Below are 21598 nucleotides of genomic sequence, written 5' to 3' on the forward strand. Positions count from 1 at the left end.
TGCCCTAAAGTCCTCTGTGGATCCTAAAACGAGCAGCTAAACATGATGGGCAGCTGGAGAGCAGTCTTTCCAGAATGACCATGAACACCGCCTGAACCCTGGTCTGCAAGTGATGCCTCCATAGGGGAGGGGCTACTTCAGTCTCCAGGTCCAGCCAGCCCTTGGCCTGTCTTCTGAGATGGTTGCTGCCCATTGGGGTGCCAAGTGTGGTGGTGCTTTGTGTGATGTGAACATCTCTCCATGGGGAAATGCATTGATGCCAAGTATTTCGTAACACTCCCGCACACTGAGGGAGAGATGGAAGAGTTCCCCATTGGAATTTAGTTTATCCACGGGTGCTAACTCAGGAAGGAGTATAAAATACTTCAGTCCACTCCAGAACATCACACAAATCCTGTGATGTTCCAACAAGGAGGTATAAGACTCGAGTGTGTGCATATTAAACATCTTAATTCAGCTGCGTGAAATAAAAATATCACATATTTTGGAACCCTGTGGCATAGACTGAGGAAGGCTGTGGGAACAGAAATGGATTTTTCCTCTTCTCTTGTCTACTCATGGGCCAAATCCTGCTCATCCTATCATGAAAGCAGGCCCATAAGGATACTCGTGTGAATAAGGCAAGCAGGATTTTGCCCAATACATAAACCACTTGTAGTCTAAGGAGCTTAGGCCCCCAAACTCCCCTCTGGTTCTAACAGGGGATGTGAGCTTGCACTTGCTGATCCAAGGTTGTGGGAATGTGGAAATGGGAAATGCCACTTCCACAGTATGCTCCTCCCTCCACCTCACCCAGTGGAAGCCCCTCTCTATGGGTTCTCTGTTGGTGTTCTGCTCCATTTGTGGGAAGAGGGAGTGAGCCTGTTGGTCTCCACCAGATTCTCCTTCCTCCCCAGCCCACACGGCAAAGGAGTGCAATGCTTTCCCATCAGTGCTGTAGAACTCTCTCCTCCCCAGCCAAGGGTCATTCCAGGGGCAGCTTAATTCCTCCAGGAGCCCCCAGGGAGGTAGAAGGTCCATGGGGCTGTGCAGAGACAGAGGGCTTCTGCGAAGATGGATCTTGTCTCCAGGTGGATCCTCCAGATGTGTGTGAATCACAGAGGATTTGGACGTGGCATGGGGAAAAAACTCTCCCTTTCACCAAACCATTGGAAGGAAATTACTTCTGTCTGCCTCCCCACCTCACCCCGGGAAACTGCGGTCAGGATCCGGAGTTGGGAGTGGGGCTATGAGAGGCCAGGTCCAGGGCTGTGGTTGGGACTGGGGCTGGAGCTATGGTTGGGCCAGGAGCCAGGGGCTGAGGCCAGGTCCCGGAGCAGAGCTGCGGCCAGCCTGGGAGCCAGGAGCCAAGGCCGAGGCCACAGCTGGGGGTGGGGCTGGACCTGGAGTAGAGCTGGGGACAGAGTGAGTCCTGCCGTGTCCCCTTCCTTCCCCCAAAGTGGGGGCACACTCCACAGTTTGGGGGCCACTGGATTAAAGCATATCATTCAGGATGCCCTAAATTTAACACAGCCAACACATAGCAGGTTATTGCACTAGGATCTTTCTCCTAGGATCTTCAGCATCCCAGCAGAGTGAATACCACCTTGGTTCTTTTAAATTCCATGGCACTTTTAATGAGATAAGAGGTTTGCCCAAGTGATCTTGGTCAAAAAAGTTTTCCCCTCAAGGCCATTTTTCCCTCAAGTTCCACCTTCCACCTTCCATCCATGGCTGCATCTGTAATGTGTGAAGTGCCTTGTGATGCCCTGGGATGGTATGTGCCATAGAAACGGAAGTTAGTGGTCAGTGATAGCAATGTACCTTAGCTTTGAATTGCTTACTACGTTGGTATAATTCCTTACATTTCCTACGGGGCTTGAGATCTCGATTCACTGGAGGTGGTTCCAGGTCTGTGGGAAGTTCCGGCAGTGGACCGGAGAGTTTGTCATTGTTGACTACAGGAAAGGTAAAGGTCGCTGAGCTTGGGCTCATGGGAGTGTAGCCATCGGGTGAGCAATCTGATCCTGGGATGGGCGGAGAGGTGCTGGGGTGCATAGGTACGTAACTGTCCTCCGTATTGTCTGATGCTGAAGAGTAGAGTGGGGTGAATCGACACGGCTTCCGAAAGGAGAAGGAAAAGAAAGAGCATTCCAGTCAGCTGAACAACTCCAATAATCAAGCAAGACTGTACACTACTACAAATTAGTCTGAACTAAACCCCACGCTTGAACCCCCCCATCTGAACTTTTGGGGTGGCCTATTTCTGGAATGGCAGGAGTTAAAACTACCAAGACAGACATCCATGCCAACTTTGGAAAAGTTCAGATCTGAACTTGGCAGCTCAGGCCCATGATTGCTGGAAACATGGGCATACATGAATTGTTGGCATAAGCAGGTTCAAATCTACCAACTTCCAAGGAAGAGCACTTGCCTACACCAGCAGCAAATCTGAGCCACAAAATGAAAGGAGGCTTATAATGTAAGGAGCACTTTCACGTGTCCGTCATCTAACGGATAACACCTGGTGAGTTACTCCTTCGCAAAGGTGAAAGCTCTCAGCACAGAGACATATGCACAGGGATTACATTTGATAGCTGAGGATTAACCCCGGCGATTCGTGTCATGCAGGTTAATGCTGGTTGCATATCAAGAGGCATTGACTACACACTGGGTAAGATCAATTTCAAATGTGAGAAAAACATGGTGTCTGTCAAAGACAACGGAACCTGCATCTGGCCTAGCAGCCTAAAGGCAGCAGAGGGCCTTCCCATTTGGGAGAACCCAGTTCTGGCTCTCAGGCTCCCCGGATTGGTGAGGCAGAGGCAGCATGCTCAGCCCTTGGAGGCAGGGAACACCTGGTGGGAACGTCACTGCCTAATGTGTTTTCACAGGAACATTGACCAGCATCAGCTAATTCTCCGCAGTCAAAAACTGAACCACACATTATAGGCCATTTTGAGGGTTGGGACAGTTAACGGGCCCCCAAAAGGAGGTAACCCACATGCCTCCAAAGTGACACAGAAACTTTCAACACATGGGCTCCATTCTCGATTGTGACCTTTCCTTAAAATGGAAATGGACCCTAGGAAACACCCCTTCGTGCAAGGGCCTCTGTGAAGAGCTGACCTTCATGTTCTGCTCTGCTCTGTCTCCAGGCCTGCAGCATAGGGGATGTATGATCGGAGAGAAGAGGTATTCTAGGAGTGTCAGGAGGGGGACTGCCCAGCGTGCTAAGAGGGACCTCGTAAGGGGCTATGAAAAACCTTAGTACCAGGGTACCTGTGAGGCTTCTCTAACTTATAGCAGGGGCTGGACAAGCCTCCACACACTCCAGATTTCGGAGGTGCAAATGTGATATAAAGCCACCTGTGCCCTCCTCTTCCATTCCTGTGCTGAGCACCCGAGAGGAGTAACAGAGCATCAGGTCACAAGACAACTAATGTGATTTAGTCTGTTTTGTGCCAGTGTTTAAATATATGCAAATAGAGTACTTACCAAATTCAAACTAAGCCTCTTATCTCGACTTCTGAGAGAGCTTCCTTCCATGTTGGCTGAAAAAAAATGATTAACCAGTGATTAACAATGTAATAAGCAAAAGGGGAATGGAAGCTGAAGGATACAATTCTGGAGCAAGGCATATGGCATTAAAATAATTATGACTTTCTAAAGCTCATGAAATATCTTGTTAGTCTTCCTGAAATGGGAAAACCTGATGAAATACGAGATCAAAAGTAACTCTCTATAATTCTATGAGTGGGCAACTTATAGTGCTATATTAGTTTTAAGCACATTGAAAAGAAGAAACAGTCAGCACACACCTATAAACCTATTCTGAGTTTTCTCTAATCACATCTAGATAAAGAGTAAGATCCTTGTCTATGGGAAAAGAAGTCAGGAGATTTGAGATTTAATTCCTGTTCTGTCAGCAACTTGTTGTATAACCTTTGGACTTCTCAATATCTCAACTTCCCCATCTGTAAAATGGGGACAATTATACCACAAAGAGGTGCTGGGAAGCTTAATTCATTATTGCTTGTAAAGTGCTCTGAGATCCTCAGACCTAAGGCACTAGGGAAGTACAAATTATTTATAGATGGAATCCATAATAGAATGCACTATGAGAGGAGAAGTATGTGTATGTGTGTTAATGATGAATGATCATAACACACAAGTGGTTTAGAATAAATCCACCTCCCCAACAAGTGAAAAGGTCTCTGTCACAATGCCTGCTAGTGCAAATTTGGCTTATGACACTTACTGTGTTTTCTTTTTTGGTTCTTAATATGTTTTCTTTTCAAAACAGATGTAAAAGAGGTTGTAAAATGTATTCAGTGTTGATCAGCAGCTGGACAGAACTCATGTGATTGTTTCCAGTGCATGGTGGACAGAGGTTGTGTACCTGTGGAGCAGCAGCAGGACTGTGTGGCAGACTCTGTTAGCTTGGTAAGATTTTGCTCTAAATCTATGGCTGTATATTGCCATTTGCTTTTGGGAGTTTGTTCACAGAAAAAAAAGGTAACTCGGAGAGTGGGAGGGCAAATGGCTGCCTCTTTCCACTCAAACCCTTATTTTTCTTCCTATGCTTAAACTGTCCATCCTTTTCCCTTTATAGAAAATATCTATAAATGGAGAAATGGGCCATTTCCCTACTGAGATTTTGTAGAGCTTTTCTCTGGAATATCATAAAAAAATTCCATGAGGGTAAATAGTATGTAATGGAGTATGACACAATCTGCTTGAAGTAGAGTTCTATCCTGTAGTGGAAGTGTTTTTTTTTTTGTAGTGATAACAGTGTAATAGACAATATAAAGATGACAAGATTGAAAGAAACTATCATTGGTACCCAAAATAAACAGCTTTCTAGACAGCTGTTATTAGCTACTTGTACTTTCTTAGTTACACACAGATTTTGTACTTGTATAACTGTGTTGATCAGGGGAGTGATTTTTTACCAAAATAGTTACACTGCTACAAGCTCTAGTGTGCATACCATTTTAGCACTATAAAAGTGCCTTAGACCAGCATAGATTAGTTCCCTGCTCATAAGCTACACCGATATAAAGCATCTTTATACTTGTACAACTGAGTTCACACTGGGGGGTTGTACTGCTTTACCTATATACTGGGATAGTTAAAGCAGTACAGCTTGTATGTGTAGATAAAGCCTTCGAACAGACAACTCACCAGGGGTGTGCTCACCTCACCATCTCAACTGGTGAGAAGCATGTCTCAATTTTGATTCACACTTTTTATATTTTAAAGTCAGAAATAGCTTCAGCTGCAGTTGGGGTACAAAAATAAGAAGCAATGCTTATTAATTCATTGCTGCCCCCTGTCAGGCAAAGATAACCTTGCAGCACGTTCACAGAATATGACATTTTGGCACTTAATCCTCTGAAATGCTCTTCAGTGTAAATTAGAACGGAGAAATATTAACTATCTCCAGCCAGATTGTGTATGTGTGTGAGACACACACCCACACACCCATAAGTACCTAGAACATTTCACAGGCAGCTTTCAGTAATAACTGATTATTAAGAATACTCTTTCCAGCTATGGGTGTTTCTTCTAAAAGCTTCCAAGAATTGCTTGAACACTGATAAACAGGCTGGGCAAAACTCTCCATGCTTTGGCTCTAATAAGAGCTAAATACCCTGGCTCTGCAAAATGCACGAGTGACAGTTTAAACTGCAGAATAAAGGAAGCCAATCAATAATGCTGAATATAAATACCTGTTGTTGCCTCCACTTAGAAAGTTATGGCTCCTGTACAATACATTTGAGTTTCCAACTAGACATTTTATCTGCTTATTCTGTTCTAAGATGCTGCAGAATACAACTGTATTTGTGTCACACTGTACCATGGCTCACACTTTCTTTCTTGTTTTTTTTTCCTTTTCTTTTTAAACAATGTCTTAAGAGCGGGTGAAATTGTCCCGCTCAGCTCCAATGCAGCATAGCATCCTGCTTTATCCCCAGTTTTCCAGGTAGGCTTTATTGAGATGCAGGGACATCAACTGATTCGCTTAATATCACACTGGGCGTCACTGGTTCATCTGGGATTATGTCCCATCGCCAGCTTCTTCCTGTCTTCCAGTCCTTTGCTCTCTACGTGCTAAGAAACATCCTTCTTCCATGGGGCGTACTGCCTGCAGCAGCAGCACCAGCAGAGATACTGCACTTAAAGGGGCACTTAACTCGAGAAAGCCTGAATTTTGACTCATCTAAGGATGAAAAAAATTCCAAGAGCCATGTTAAGTGGAAGTTTGAGCTTGGAATTGACTGACATGTAGGCCTAGTGTGTGTGTGTGTGTGTGTGTGTGTGTGTGTGTGTGTGTGTGTGTGTGTGTGTGTGTGTGTGTGTGTGTGTGTGTGTGTGTGTGTTAAAAATTAACAACAACACACAAACTCACAAATTGTCACATTCGGGGAGATCACAGCTGTCTGTTGACTGGTACTTACCCTGTTAATTCCACATACAGGTGCTGCTGTATGTAGCTGAGGGATACCATTTCTGACCCCATGTTACAATGATACGTGGCATTTATAAATCAGCTGTCAGTAACTGACTGAGCTGCACAGTGGCCCTAGAAGTTGGGGATACTAAGGCATAGAAAAGCCCGAGTTTCAAAAGTTCTCAGCTCCTATTTAGGTACCTGAAGGCAATGGCAAGATTTTCGAAAGAGCTTAGCACCCAGGTCTCAAGCGGAGCTGAAAATCTGGCCACTGCATTCAGGGCTCACCCAGGGTGACTCAGGAGCTCACAGAACCAGGAGGAGAACACATAAGTTTTGCCTCCCACTCCTTCACTCTCATTGGGCAGCACAACCTCTAACCACTGCCACTCAGATCCCACTTCATGCAGAGCAGGACCCTGTGCACACTCACAAAGGTGTTAGCTTGGCTTTAGACACAAGAACCTCTTTAGAGGTGATCGCACTGTCATGGCACAGTAGCTCAGTAGGGGAAGGGAAGAGTTACCTTTCCAGTGCCGCACGTTATCCAAACTGGACAAGGAGATTCTTCTTGGCACCAAGGCAATCTGAGCCCCGCAGATCCCGCCGTGTCCATTCTGAAGAGCCCCATTGGATGGCTCCTCCCCGCTCCGGTCTGAGAAATGGGTTGGTTTGGGTGGCCGGGGTGGTGGCGTGTTAGATAAAATATCCAGTTCGGTTACGCCATAGGGCAGCGCGGCTTGGCTTTTATCAATCTGAAAGGTTGGTGTTAAAGGAGGCCCTGAGAGCGGAGAGGAGGAGGAGACGTCACTGAATGGCCCGCTAGCGTCTATGCTTCTGGGCAGAATCCCATGATTCACTGGCTGGCCCCCATCCTGGTGCACGATGCCATTGCCAGATGGCTGTACGTGAAGGGAGGGTTGAGACTGCAAGGCATCAACAAAAACGTCATCTGATGAGGTCTGCTCCAGGGATCTGTCGGAATTTGACCAGCTGTCACATCTGGATAGAAGACAAAGACCAAATTCTATATCTTCGTTCTACCACTGTTGCAAGTGAACTAGTATGTACTCCAATGAGTTCACACTATATGAGAGGTATACATACATACCCACTGGTCCACCATAACACAACCAACCCAAGGCTTCAACTGCTTCATAAAATTTTCTTTTCTGTGTTTTTAAATTCAAAATCCAGTCTCACCAGATTTAAGTCAGTTCTTGAGACCAGCCTCATGCTTTTCTATCCCACTTTTGAAAATGCATATTGATCATTTAATTTCATTCACCCATTGTAAGCACCCACCATGGAAGTGCTGTGTGTGTTTATCTTTACTCATTATTTCAGAAGCTGTTTTCCACAAAGGGTCCAATCCATCGAGTGGCAGATTCAGCCCAATTCTCTTTTTACAAAGGATGTGGTGCTGTGCAGAGAGGGGGCATTGGACGTAAGGGGGCCATGCAGCGGGCTCACACACTGTGTGGTGTAGAAACCTGATCTGATTGAACTCAGCGTGTGGCAGCATGTTGGGGAAACCAGGGTGGAAACAGAAGATCCATTGCTGTGAGGAATCTCCCTTCCACCTTTATCAGGATAGGGGAGATTGCATGAGGCATTTTGTATAGTCTACCCCAGACATCTTCCTGGCACCTGGACTGGGGTTCTGGGCTTTGGATGTATGCCGAAAGTCTTAAATGATGTTATGTACATGCTCATCAAGGGGACAGAATGCACTTTGGGGGTACAGCTCAGAGTAACCTATGTCATTCACTTTTCCTTCCTATTTATTAAATCCTTGTCCAGCCAGATAACAGTCTATAGTAGCAGCCATGATGCCAGCTAGGGTCTGATCCTGTTCCCACTGAAGTCAATGGGAGTTTTGACCTTTCTGTCAAAGTGACGGGTAGTGTACATGAAAAGGGAAGACAATTCTTGGGTCACATTGCTACTGGAGTTTCAACCTCAACATTGTAGCCAAAGAGGATCTATGCACCCAGACTACAGATAAGTGGCCTCCACAGCATTATTTCAATAAATCAAGCAGCATTTCTTGTTGCAGATGCTCCAACCCAAACCGTGGGAGCTTTCAGGACAGCAAGGGAAGGATTGAGAATATGGTCTTTGGCTAAGGCCTGTGCCACCTTTCACTGCATAGTGGATGCTGATGGCAGAATGATGCTACCTGCCCAAAAGCTCATTATGGGCTAAATCCTGCCCTCTCCTCCATGGGTATGGAAAGGGTCCCCCTGCCAAGAACAGAGGAGGTTCCACTTGGAAGATATGGGGGGCAGGATTAGGGGACTCAGCACAGTGATAATTCTGCAGGGGCTCCTTGCACCCCAGCACACAGAGAGGGTTGGGAGCAGGCTGTGGGCAGCCAATGGATCCCCAGATACAGGGGTCCACCAGGCTTTTAGCATGTGAAGGAGTAACATGCCAGACAACACCACTACTGCTGCCACTCTGAGGCCTGGGGTAGGAGGCCTTCTCCTCCACGGCCCCCAAGGAGAAGCACAGCCGTTAGCGCTTCCTGCAGGACTGGAGATTGGGTATCTATATTTGACATACTATACATAGGAATGATGTCACCCACCTCTGAAGAGCAACCATTTCCAGGGAGACATGCAGTGAGTGTTTAACACCACAAAGCAACAGTGCCCAGCAGTTAGGACCATGTCAATCACAGAGGCAAGTTAGGGGGAAGGAATGTTCTTACCTCACCTGTAGTGTGTCCTGGACGCTGAGGTTAACAACCGAACTCCAGAAAAGTGCCCAGCCCTTTAAAAGCCATTGACCATCAGAACCCCAGTTTTACATCCTGTCTGAGAGATGGCACCTCTAGGAACACCTGGTCCTCTAGCTGCACCCCCCTGGGCCTTGCTTCAGTACAGGCTCCCAGGGGACAGCAAACCCACAGTACCATTTCCTGAAGCCCAGCCCTCCCTAATGCCATGCTGTGGTGTTGGATCCAGAAGGGGCAGAACAAGCTGAGCTTTTCTTGGTTCTTTAAGATTTCACTCAACCATTTAGAGGAAGGTGACAAAGGGACTAAGGACAAGCGTATAGGGGGACTGTCAATTTGCTGGGAATACAAACCCTGGAGCATATTTCTGGATGTGCAGCAGTCCCTGCATGCTGCTCTGAGGATGTAAAAGGGCTGTAACCAGCCCCAAGGGAATTTCTTTGGTGCAACAGAGCACCCGGGGGGTGCAGAGCCAGTGCTAAAGCCCCACTCCTCACTCTCTTGCAGCGCACAAGGGGGATGTTGGGAGGAAAGGGTCATGGCTGGAATATGCTGCACTCCAGCTAGTCTCACCTGCAGAAAGGCCCCTATACAGCTGTGGTAGCCCAGTGTAAGTTAAATCAGCCTCAGGGCTGCTCTAACCTGTGCTTGGGGCTGCACAGGGCCATGGCAACATGAATACGGAAGGCACAAAGGTGGAATAAAGCCCCTTTGCCCCCATCTCTGCCAGTGTCCAGTGCAGGAATGGAGGATGTGGCTCATTGGCAGAGGGACATATCAACTGCAAAATGGCTTTAGAGCACAGCATGCGGTTTACCTGATATGACTGAACTTGCCCGTCTCGCAGTTTGATAGGAAGAGGTAATCAGGGAGGAAGACTGACTCCGACTCACTCCTGGTCTCTTCAGAAGCAGAGGCATCAGTGGTGGCACTGCCTACAGAGGAGGAGGGGTCTGCGACCCTTGAGGTATGGGTGGAGACGGCTGGCGAGGGCTGGAGGGACGAGGTGGTGTGAGACAGGCTCTCCACAGAATCTGCAATGTAATAGGATTGCACCTTGTGATGGGTTTGCACAGCCCTCCTCCCCCGAGCACCCTGTGCACCCACCCATTCCTTAAGAGCACTGGGCAGTCACAGATCACACCAGGTGTTGATACAGACTGGGAACGCTGCTTCCCTACCCCATAAACGGTGTCTGGGGAAGGAGGCCAAGACATTAACTCATGCAAGGTTCTAAGACATGCAGTATTTACTCAGTAAGAGACATTAGGGTCCCAAAAATCAGCAGCCAAAACACTCTTCCCAGAAACACTCTGCATGGACATTCACTAGAAAGAGTGAACAGGACTAGTGAGCAGGGGATTCCAGGCCAGGGCACAGACCCCAACATCTGCGCTGAAAGGCAGCCTTAAAACACATGCATGTTTGTGCCCGTAACAAACGGAATTCAGCAGGTGCCTGCGGCATTTGGAAATCCCCGAGAAAAATGCCATGTCTCTGCTGCTTGGCAGCCTCACTATCATTACCACAGAGGTTCCTGAGCTTGGACCCGGTGCTCCCTGCACAGACCGTACAGAGGAGGAGAGCACTCACGTTCTAACTGTACTGTACATTACAGGTAAGTCACCCCACCCTAATGAGAGATCCTAACAGCCATTTCACAGAATCCATGTGAACGCAGCCAGTCCCTGAAGATCCTTTTTGTTCCAGGGAAGCATTGTCTTAAACTAGAGATTAGATCTGAGGTTTTGTTTTAGGCTAAACTACCCCTGAAACCCTGGGGAGATTTGGATCCAGACTTTCTGGCTTCCCTTCACTCTGAATGGCCTGAACCAGAACCCTAGATCAAAACCTTGCAGAATTACAGAACACAAGGGATCCATCCAAATCTTGTGCCTTGGAGCCATCTCTCCTTGAAATCCTTGAATGCTCCCTTTCTAATAGTCTCAGTTGCTGCACTCCTCTCTCAGGTCAGGAAGAAAACAAATCACTTCCTCTGAGGAAAGCACCTAGATGGAGGAGTTGGTTTTATCAAGTACGTTTTTGAACTTCTCTAGCACAAATAAAGAAGCATGAGACCCATTTGAAATTAATGGAGACAAGAGGAGGTTTTCTTCCCGCTCGCCAAACTCTGAGGATGAAACTAATCTTTACTTTCTGCTTGCAGAATATCCAGATTTGTTGCACTACAGAATTTGTTTGCGGTCTTCTTGTGTCTCTTAATGTTGGACAAAGCCTACATGAGCCAGAGATGTATTGCAATATGATCAATACAGTTAGTGGCTCAGCAACGTAGTCTACTGACACAGCGGAGATATGCTCTTTTTTCCCTGAGCCTCAGGTATTTAGGAAGTGGGGATTACCAGCACAAAACCCGACACTTGCATGTGGCAGTCACCTGAACGTACAACGTGCCCAACGCTCTTTAAAATTTTGTATGGGAAAAATCCTAGGCTCCAAAGGGTTAAAGCCAAGTCTAAATCACTCAGAAATGATAGCTAGAAGTAAATAAAAAAAAGTCACCCTCTACTTTATGAGGACCTACAATTCCCCTAAGACCCTGATAGGGCAGTATTTGCAGTGCAGCACCCCTAGGAAAATGAAAACCTGGCACCCCTACTATGATGATGACTTCTCTTTTCATTGGGTGCTGTGACTTTTTCAGTCTGCCCATGTGATGTGCTTGTGGGCTCCCTGACTGCTCCTCTTATAGAGCCTGATCCTGCACCCATTGAACCCAATAACAAAGCTTGCGTTGGGGTCAATTCTCCCTGTGCTTGAGCTGTACCTGGGGCAGGGGCAGGGACATCAGGGAGACCCTTAGTGGGTGCCCCCTGGCCCCAGCATTAGTTAGGGACTCTTGAGAGACTGGGTGCCACAGGTTGACAAATGCCACACCCCCAATGGCAGGGTTGGTGCGGAAGCAGCTTCCACAAACTTTATACCAGCACTGGATTTCCATCCACCAGGAAAATTTTCAGCATGCTGATTATGGCCAGGATCTGGCCACTTTGTGCAGCACCAAACAGTCAGAACAGAAAGTGTGGCCCTTTGATTTCAAAGGGGCAGGATCAGGGCTAGAGTCTCTCCTTCACACACAGTGTCCTTTGTGTTTTAACCCTTTGGGTACATTTGAAATGGAAGTAAATAGCTTAGTGATCGAAGAAGAATGGAGAACAACATAAAGCCGGGTGTGAACCACAACCTAGATACGGCCCCCATCCTCCCCAAACTTTGGGGGAGTTTCGATCTGAATCTGACTCCCCCAATTTGCAGTTTGGCCCATTTGTAGCTGAGCAGCTTTGGAACAGTCACTGTGAGTTCCCTGTGGAATCTGAACACAATTCCCTAGAGGTTCTGGCATAATTCCTCCTCCCCATCCCAACAGGCTGCTCTAGAAGATCAGATACATGGGAACTGCTGAAAGTATCTGAGAAAAAGCCTGAGAGAAACTACAAAAGCCGCCAAAGAGAGAATTATCCTTTTCCCTATCGGGTTTTGAATGTAATCCAGAAATAAGATTTCATCTGAGTAACTGGTGAGCAATGGAAATCCAAAATTAATTCCGATGATACTGCACTACCCCATTACGGCCACCAGATGGTGTGTATCTTGTTCCACGACCAATTGTTTTCCCTATTAGTGTTACTCTGATGTTATCAGCAGGTATTTACCATCCAGGACAAAGCACGTCTCAAAAAACTTACACATTTCATAAATCAAAGCAGCTGTATTCCACCAAAAACCAAGCAATTGATAAATACAGAACGCCACAAGTATGCTTTCAAGGTCCTAAGTATTGCTACATCAAGAGTCAGTGGTAGCAAGCTTGTCAATTTCTTCAAAGTCCCAATTTCAGGGGCTGCCTGTTAGAAATCCTGAAGACATCTCATTGTCAACAGGCATTAAAAGGTGGGCCAGCTCTTACTTTGTGGGCTAGATCCTGAGGTCCTCACTCAGATTTTACTCAGTCCTTCGCCGGACACAATTCCAACTGACATCAATATTCTTAAAAAGAAAAGGAGTACTTGTTGCACCTTAGAGACTAACAAATTTATTAGAGCATAAGCTTTCGTGAGCTACAGCTCACTTCATCGGATGCATTCCGATGGATGCATGCATCCGATGAAGTGAGCTGTAGCTCACGAAAGCTTATGCTCTAATAAATTTGTTAGTCTCTAAGGTGCCACAAGTACTCCTTTTCTTTTTGCGAATACAGACTAACACGGCTGCTACTATGAAACCTATCAATATTCTTGTGACATATTTGATTAACGCGTAAAACTTTTAATTTTGCATGCGCCTGGAAAGTTGTTGATAGATGCAATGTATAAGTGTAAACAAATCAATAAGTACAGGATAAGGATTTGGCCCTGTATACCTTGATGTTCGATTACCTCCACCCTCCCCTTCACCTCCCCAAACAAACAAACAAAACCCCTGCCATATAACGAGCACAGAAGTACGCTCCCCCCGTGGCAGACTCTGGACCAGTTCCTCAACTGACATAAATGCAGCATAGCTCCACTGACTATCTAGTCTAAGAGTACAAAAACCCATTTAGAGCTGCATTTTGCCAGCCTAATGTGGAGTAATACCATACTCTTGAATTCAGTGAAACTAAGGAAGTGAGGTAATACTCATACTCAATATAAGTAATGCCAGCAAAATCTGGCCCAGAGCAATCAAACAACTACTTATCAATGGCCCCAGTACTGGTACCTTTATATAAAGTTCAGCAACAGAGTTACTGGGGATTTGTGTTTTTCTTTTCAATATTGTGTCTGACAACTATTTCTTCTTGCTGTATTAGGGCCCAATACTATGCACAATTAGGCCCAGATTCAGCAAAGCATTTAAGCATCTGCTTAAATCTATGCCTTTCACATTCACTTGAAATTTAGACACATGCTTAAGTGCTTTCCTGAATTTTGCATCGAATGATTTCACAGCACTGAGGATTACATCTGAAAGTAAGTGTTTCCAGGATCAGGCTCTTAAAGCATATTACATCTGCTGGGTGGTGTTGATGGCCCAAAGCATTACAAACAAGCTAAAGAACTTTTCCAGAAGTTCTACCACCAAGACTCTCTCTAAAGGCTCAAATGGTGAACTGAGCTATTCAGACTTTGAATTCTTAGAGCTATATCCTAAACTATGGCAACTCAAATATATACTGAGCTAATTCTGTGGGAATCTCAGGAAAACGTGTTCATGTCACCATCGGACTGCATCTAAAAACTGCACAACCAGGAGAACAGTGGCTCTCTGGATTATTAATACAAACACAGAATTGACAGGCACTAATTCCATCTGCAATTCACTACCTTCAGCATCAGAGTTATCCCACTGGTAAAGACTCTTAGGTCTGGAGTACACATGGCTGTGCCCTTTCGTAACCTTCGGGCTGTTCTGACATCTGTAGTGAGCTCCCAAGAGACGAGGTCAGCTTTGCGGGCTTTGCTGGTAATAGAATTGGTGTGCATTAAAGTTATACTGCAGCAGCCAGGGAGAATAAATTACGCATGGCCATTTTCTACAGAGAGAATGCAGAGAATAAGCTTTATGCCGTTTTGCCTCTTCCCACCCCACCCCAACAAGACAGCAAGCTGACTCTGCTGCCAAAGTAATTGCTTCATTTAGTGCTAATTGCCCCAAGGGAGAGCTGGGGAGTGGGCAGCGGCATGGTTATGTGTTTTGAATGTAGCACCATCCCGTTTGGATTTGGGCTCTGTATATTAGTAAGAGGTAACAGAGCAGCACCGTTTTGCAGAGGAGTTCATTTGCAACTTAAGTGATGGCAAGGAGTAAAAACCCAACCTCTGCTGTGCAGTAGATCCTGGAGGACTGATCTCTCTGTTGCACCCTTAGTTGGGTGATCGCCCTTCAACGTACATGCATAACTCACCTCAGTGGAGGTTCTTTGTCCTTCATTTGCTGGTTCAAATCCTGTCCAGAGACTGAAAGTCATTACCACCTGATGGCTGTTTGGGGATGAAGGTGAAATGACTTCAGCGTTTCAGGCAGGTGTCCCATCACAGCATTCACCCAGCCGGGTTCCATGTTGACCGTATCAGCAGAAAAGTCAAGGAGATGAAAATACCCTCCCACATCTTGTGGCAATGGACCAGACCATGACATTAAAGAGGCCCTGGGTCATGCTGCCCCAAGGTGAGCTCAGGGAGGGATTAGTCCCTTGGGGCGGGAGTAAGTAAGCACTGCGACAATTCCCCTCGTGCCCACACAAGGACCAGAGCCATCTAGTCCGACGGGGGTAAGCTGGTTGTGCTGCTGCCTATACCATCCCATGCTGGTTGGCGGGGGAAGGGGAGGGCTGTTCTGTGGGGCACCCATTTTGCATGAGCACTAAATTCACATGGAGAAAAAGAAAAAAAAAAGAAAAATAAGGACCACTCCCCCAGAGATGAAACCTACCCCTGCCCTGACACACACACAAAGGGGAGAACAGCCCCTTTGGGGAGGTGTCTTCAACAACAAGGTGTTAGGCTGGAGCCTGAGAGGTTCTGTGTAACCCACTCTTCTTTGTCAATGGAGGTCGTAGGTTCTCAGCCCCACTCAGGAACTGCCCCTGCCTGACTATTCTTTGTTTTAACCAGAGAGAAGCGACTGCTACCACAACAGCTGCATTGCCAAGGCACTTGTCAGAGTTACAAGAACAAACCACACCAGATACAGCGTGAAGCTGAACACCAGACAGATTTATATTTTTCAAGGAAAGGATGGAAGTTCCCAGGCTGAGTCTGCAGTCAAAGCAAGAGCGGGTGGGGCCAGAGGACAGAAGAATCCCATTAGAAATCCACTCATTAACTGTGCACGTTCCCAGCATGGTTCCCCCACTGAGGAGGCTCCTGGTTTGCACCGCTCTCACCGACATCCGCTCAGTGCTTTGCATCTGATGAACTTTGCTTTCCCTCTTGTGCGCTGCCTGTGTCCATTAAGATGCCAGCGCTCACCTCTCTTTCGGCGTTTTGCCTTCCATTTGCCCCTCATTCCAAAGCACAGGCTAGGGGTGTGTTTATTTGTCACCTGTGCTCTTTCCTACTTCCAAGCCCTGAAACAAAAGGGGAATCAAAGAGCAATCATGACAGTACTGACCTTCAGAGGCACTAATTAGCCAGTCCTCATCACACCCTAACGAGTATCATTTCTGCTGCACAGAGGGGAACCTGAGGCAGAGAGGTTACTTGCCCAAGCATTCAGATACTCACAGTCAGAGTTCCTGGCTCCCAGGCCTCTGCTCTCACTGCTCACTTCTCAAGTAGGACTCACTCATTTCACATTTTTCTAGTTACCTGCCACAAATGTCATGTCTCAGCAGCACCCACAATGGAAATGTAGCATACGCTTTATTAGCTGGAATAAAATAATTCCTCCTAATATCCTGATGATCAATCGCTAGCTAAAGGGAGCTGAGGACAAATATAGTTATTCATTAGAAGTCACTTATTCAGCTTGGCCAGCATGATTTCAGAAATCAAAATGTGACATCAGGGATCCCTCAGGGGTCGCTCTCTTATGGAAGCAAGGGGCTTCTTCCTGGATGGCCCATATGGAGGACCTGGGTATCAGCCCTTTGCCCTTGGAAAGGACGATATTAATCCAGCAGATATTTCTGACTGTGGTAGTGCATTTGTTCTGGCTGGCTTTCCACTAGCATTAAGCCTTTTTGTTCAAGCAAAAATGTTCATGCACTTCCATTTCCAGATTGACTCTCTTCTGTGTACTTGGGCTACCCCTCTTTCCCCTATTTGCAGATAATTTACTGTACAATTTCCCCAATAAATTCTAAGCATGACTTCAAAAAGATAGAAAGACTATATCCCCAGACACTTTCCAATAATGGCCCCTTGAGTCATTATTAATTGGCTGTTTTTTTGAAGGAATTGCAGCAGGTCTAAAAGAGGAGTGCATAGCACCTTATGGATCACTTCATGGAGGGTGTTCCATGCATGGAGGGGTGGCCTGGAAGGAGGCACAGAAATGTCTTTATGAGGAGCTAAGAAGGGGGCTGATGAGGCTGGCATCACCTGCATACCAGAGGAGGTGGGGGCAGGGCAATAAGACACAGGAGCACACAAATAGGGAGGTAAAAGTTATGAAGGATAAAATTACACACAAAAAATTTGAATTGTTTTTTTCAGGGGGTCACGGTGGCTTGTCAGCTGGACATGAGTTAATGCAATCCTTGGATGTATAACAGGGAATGTAGAGTAGGAGTACAGAGGTTATTTTACCTCTCTATTTGGCACTAGTGAGATGGTGGCTGGAATACTGTGTCCAGTTCTGGTGCCCACAATTCAAGAAGGATGCTGATAAACTGGAGAAGGTTCAGAGAGACAAACCCCAAGAATGGTCAAAGGATTAGAAAACATGCCTTACAGTGAGAGACTCAAAGAGCTCAGACTATTCAGCTTAGTGAAGAGAAGGTTATGGGGTGACTTGATTACAGTCTGTAAGCACCTGCATGGAGAAATATTTTGAAATACTTTGAGCTGACCTATGCAAGGCAGCAAACCCAGGGATTTCACTTATGGGGTGGGGAGTAACACAGCGATTGCCAGGTGATTGCTTTTGTAAGTAAGGAGCAGAACAATCACACTCAATGTGAAATGTTACCGGGGGCACATGGAGGAATTTGAAGAGAGAATTCAAGATGAAAGGTCTCTCCTGGGCCGAGGAGCTCCCTGCCAAGATGCAGCCTGGAGGCGCTTTTATTGCAGAGTTATAATCTTTGAAAGTACGGCTTGGTAATGGGAAAGCCTAACAACCTTAACCTTAACCTTCCAATATAATGTTAGATTATATTGCAGACAGCTGCAGCGGCACAGGAGCTAGCAAACAGAGCTCTAAACAGGGGAGTTTGAGTGGGAGTTCTGTTGGAGGAGAAGGTAGTTGTACTTGGTTTTGTATTTTTAGTATTTCTGTGTGTGTAGGGGCTTTGTGCTGGGAGAGCAGCTGAGCCCTGATTAGGGGGTGGGGCTTTGTGCTGGGAGAGCAGCTGAGCCCTGATTAGGGGGTGGGGCTTCTGACTAGAGGTCCTATAAAGGTAGCCAGGCAGCGGCACAGACAGCTGCAGTGGCACAGGAGCTAGCAAACAGAGCTCTCAACAGGGGAGTTTGAATTGTGGTGCTTGTTTGGGGTTTGCTTTTGCTGGGGGGGGGGGGGTCTTTTTGGTGTGACTTGGTTAGGTGGGAAGGCGATGACAGATACGGAGGCAGCTGTGGGAGTGACTCCTGTAGTGAAAGACACATTGAGGATGACTGGATGTGGAAGCTGTGGTATGTACATGATCCTGGAGGGGGGAACCGGTAAGAAATTTTCTGCATGAAATGCCATCTGATAGAGCTGATGGAGGAAAAGATACGAGGTTTGGAGATGCAGGTGGAAAGTCTTGTTGAGTTTAGGAAGGGGTTTGAGCAGATGATGGAGCAAAGACATGAGGTATCTGAAGGGAAAAGCTCAGACTCACGGATGGAAGCAGGGCTGGGGAATTTTGAGGGGAGACTGGGTGAGGAAAGTGGTCAGTGGAAACATGTGACTAAAAGAACCAGGCAGAAGAAAAGACGGGCTAGTGAAGGAGAAACAGAGCTTAGGAATAGGTTTGCAGAGTTGGAAAATGAAGAAGGGGCTCAGCAGGTACTTGTTGAAGGTGGAAGGGTAAGGAAGAAGAGAAGAGAGGCTAGTCCTACAGGAAAAGCGGAAGAGTCAAGGGAGACTACACCAAATATGAGCCCCAGGAGGATACAGGATGGGTTGAAGAGGATTATAAGGGAAAATAGGAATGGAAAGAACTTGCAGCCAGAGGGAACAGGGGAGAGACTGGAGAATAGCACTGTCACAAAGAAAAGGCAGGTCTATGTGATAGGGGACTCTTTATTGAGAAGAATAGACAGGCCTGTAACTAGAGCTGATCCAGAGAATAGAAGGGTGTGCTGTCTTCCGGGTGCTAAGATACGGGATGTAGACCTGAGGTTGAAAAGGATCCTAAAGGGAGTGGGAAAGAATCCCCTAATTATCCTTCATGTGGGAACAAATGATACGGCTAGATTCTCGCTGGAAAATATTAAGGGAGACTATGCTAGGCTGGGGAAGACGTTTAAGGAAATTGAGGCTCAGGTGATCTTTAGCGGGATCCTTCATCTTCCTAGAAAAGGGCAACAAAGGTATGACAAGATTATGACTGTCAACAGATGGCTTAGGCAGTGGTGCTATAAGGAGGGCTTTGAGATGTATGGCCACTGGGAGGCATTCACGGACAGAGGACAGTTCTCTAGGGATGGACTTCATCTGAGTAGGGAAGGAAATAGACTTCTAGGATCGAGGCTGGCACAACTGATTAAGAGAGCTTTAAACTAGGAATTAGGGGGAGATGGATGGGAGATGTCCAGGAAATCTCCACGCCAGATTTTAGCATTGAGAGGGAAGAAGACGAAGTAAGAAAGGATACAGCCATGGGTAGGAGAATGTATATAAGGAGCGAGGGCGGTGTGGATACTAGTCTAATAGGTTATGCTGGCTGTAGAATGATTGTGCCTAATAGGGTACAAAATGTGAGCGAGGCCAAACAGCAAAAATTAAAATGTTTGTACACCAATGCGAGGAGCCTAGGTAACAAAATGGAGGAACTAGAGCTACTGGTGCAGGAAGTGAAACCAGATATTATAGGGATAACAGAAACATGGTGGAATAGTAGTCATGACTGGACTACAGGTATTGAAGGGTATGTGCTGTTCAGGAAAGACAGAAACAAAGGTAAAGGTGGTGGAGTAGCATTGTATATCAATGATGAGGTAGAATGTAAAGAAATAAGAAGCGATGCAATGGATAAGACAGAGTCCGTCTGGGCAAAAATTACACTGGGGAAGAAAACTAGTAAAGCCTCTCCTACGATAGTGCTTGGGGTGTGCTATAGACCTCCGGGATCTAATTTGGATATGGATAGAGCCCATTTTAATGTCTTTAATAAAGTAAATACTAATGGAAACTGCGTGATCATGGGAGACTTTAACTTCCCAGATATAGACTGGAGGACCAGTGCTAGTAATAATAATAGGGCTCAGATTTTCCTAGATGCGATAGCTGATGGATTCCTTCATCAAGTAGTTGCTGAACCGACTAGAGGGGATGCCATTTTAGATTTAATTTTGGTGAGTAGCGAGGACCTCATAGAAGAAATGGTTGTAGGGGACAATCTTGGCTCAAGTGATCATGAGCTAATTCAGTTCAAACTAAATGGAAGGATTAACAAAAAATCTGCAACTAGGGTTTTTGATTTCAAAAGGGCTGACTTTCAAAAATTAAGGAAATTAGTTAGGGAAGTGGATTGGACTGAAGAATTTATGGATCTAAAGGTAGAGGAGGCCTGGGATTACTTTAAATCAAAGCTGCAGAAGCTATCGGAAGCCTGTATCCCAAGAAAGGGGAAAAAATTCATAGGCAGGAGTTGTAGACCAAGCTGGATGAGCAAGCATCTTAGAGAGGTGATTAAGAAGAAGCAGAAAGCATACAGGGAGTGGAAGATGGGAGGGATCAGCAAGGAAAGCTACCTAATTGAGGTCAGAACATGTAGGGATAAAGTGAGACAGGCTAAAAGTCGAGTAGAGTTGGACCTTGCAAAGGGAATTAAAACCAATAGTAAAAGGTTCTATAGCCATATAAATGAGAAGAAAACTAAGAAAGAAGAAGTGGGGCCGCTAAACACTGAGGATGGAGTGGAGTTTAAAGATAATCTAGGCATGGCCCAATATCTAAACAAATACTTTGTCTCAGTCTTTAATAAGGCTAAAGAGGATCTTAGGGATAATGGTAGCATGACAAATGGGAATGAGGATATGGAGGCAGATATTACCATATCTGAGGTAGAAGCGAAACTCAAAACAGCTTAATGGGACTAAATCGGGGGGCCCAGATAATCTTCATCCAATAATATTAAAGGAATTGGCACCTGAAATTGCAAGCCCATTAGCAAGAATTTTTAATGAATCTGTAAACTCAGGAGTAGTACCGAATGATTGGAGAATTGCTAATATAGTTCCTATTTTTAAGAAAGGAAAAAAAAGTGATCCGGGTAACTACAGGCCAGTTAGTTTGACATCTGTAGTATGCAAGGTCCTGGAAAAAATTTTGAAGAAGAAATTAGTTAAGGACATTGAAGTCAATGGTAAATGGGACAAAATACAACGTGGTTTTACAAAAGGTAGATCGTGCCAAACCAACCTAATCTCCTTTTTTGAAAAGGTAACAGATTTTTTAGATAAAGGAAATGTAGTGGATCTAATTTACCTAGATTTCAGTAAGGCATTTGATACCGTGCCACATGGGGAATTATTGGTTAAATTGGAGAAGATGGGGATCAATATGAACATCAAAAGGTGGATAAGGAATTGGTTAAAGGGGAG

The 21598-nt window shown here is 45.9% G+C and overlaps 1 protein-coding gene across 4 annotated transcripts in view; it reads right to left on the reverse strand.

Moving 5' to 3' along the window:
- Positions 1-21598, reverse strand: part of GAB3 (GRB2 associated binding protein 3) — a 121274-nt gene that overhangs the window by 12516 nt on the left and 87160 nt on the right. For 3 of the 4 annotated variants that reach the window (XM_038415238.2, XM_043492579.1, XM_043492578.1), the window contains 4 exons: positions 9997-10213; positions 6963-7438; positions 3478-3533; positions 1845-2100 (listed from right to left, as the gene is read on the reverse strand). In XM_038415238.2, coding sequence (XP_038271166.1) covers positions 1845-2100; positions 3478-3533; positions 6963-7438; positions 9997-10213 — 1005 coding nt within the window. Of the gene's footprint in view, positions 1-1844; positions 2101-3477; positions 3534-6962; positions 7439-9996; positions 10214-16153; positions 16252-21598 lie in introns of all 4 variants that reach the window. The other variant, XM_043492580.1, reaches the window with a different exon arrangement.

The sequence above is a fragment of the Dermochelys coriacea genome, chromosome 9 (genome assembly GCF_009764565.3).
Source record: "Dermochelys coriacea isolate rDerCor1 chromosome 9, rDerCor1.pri.v4, whole genome shotgun sequence".
Classification (NCBI taxonomy): domain Eukaryota; kingdom Metazoa; phylum Chordata; order Testudines; family Dermochelyidae; genus Dermochelys; species Dermochelys coriacea.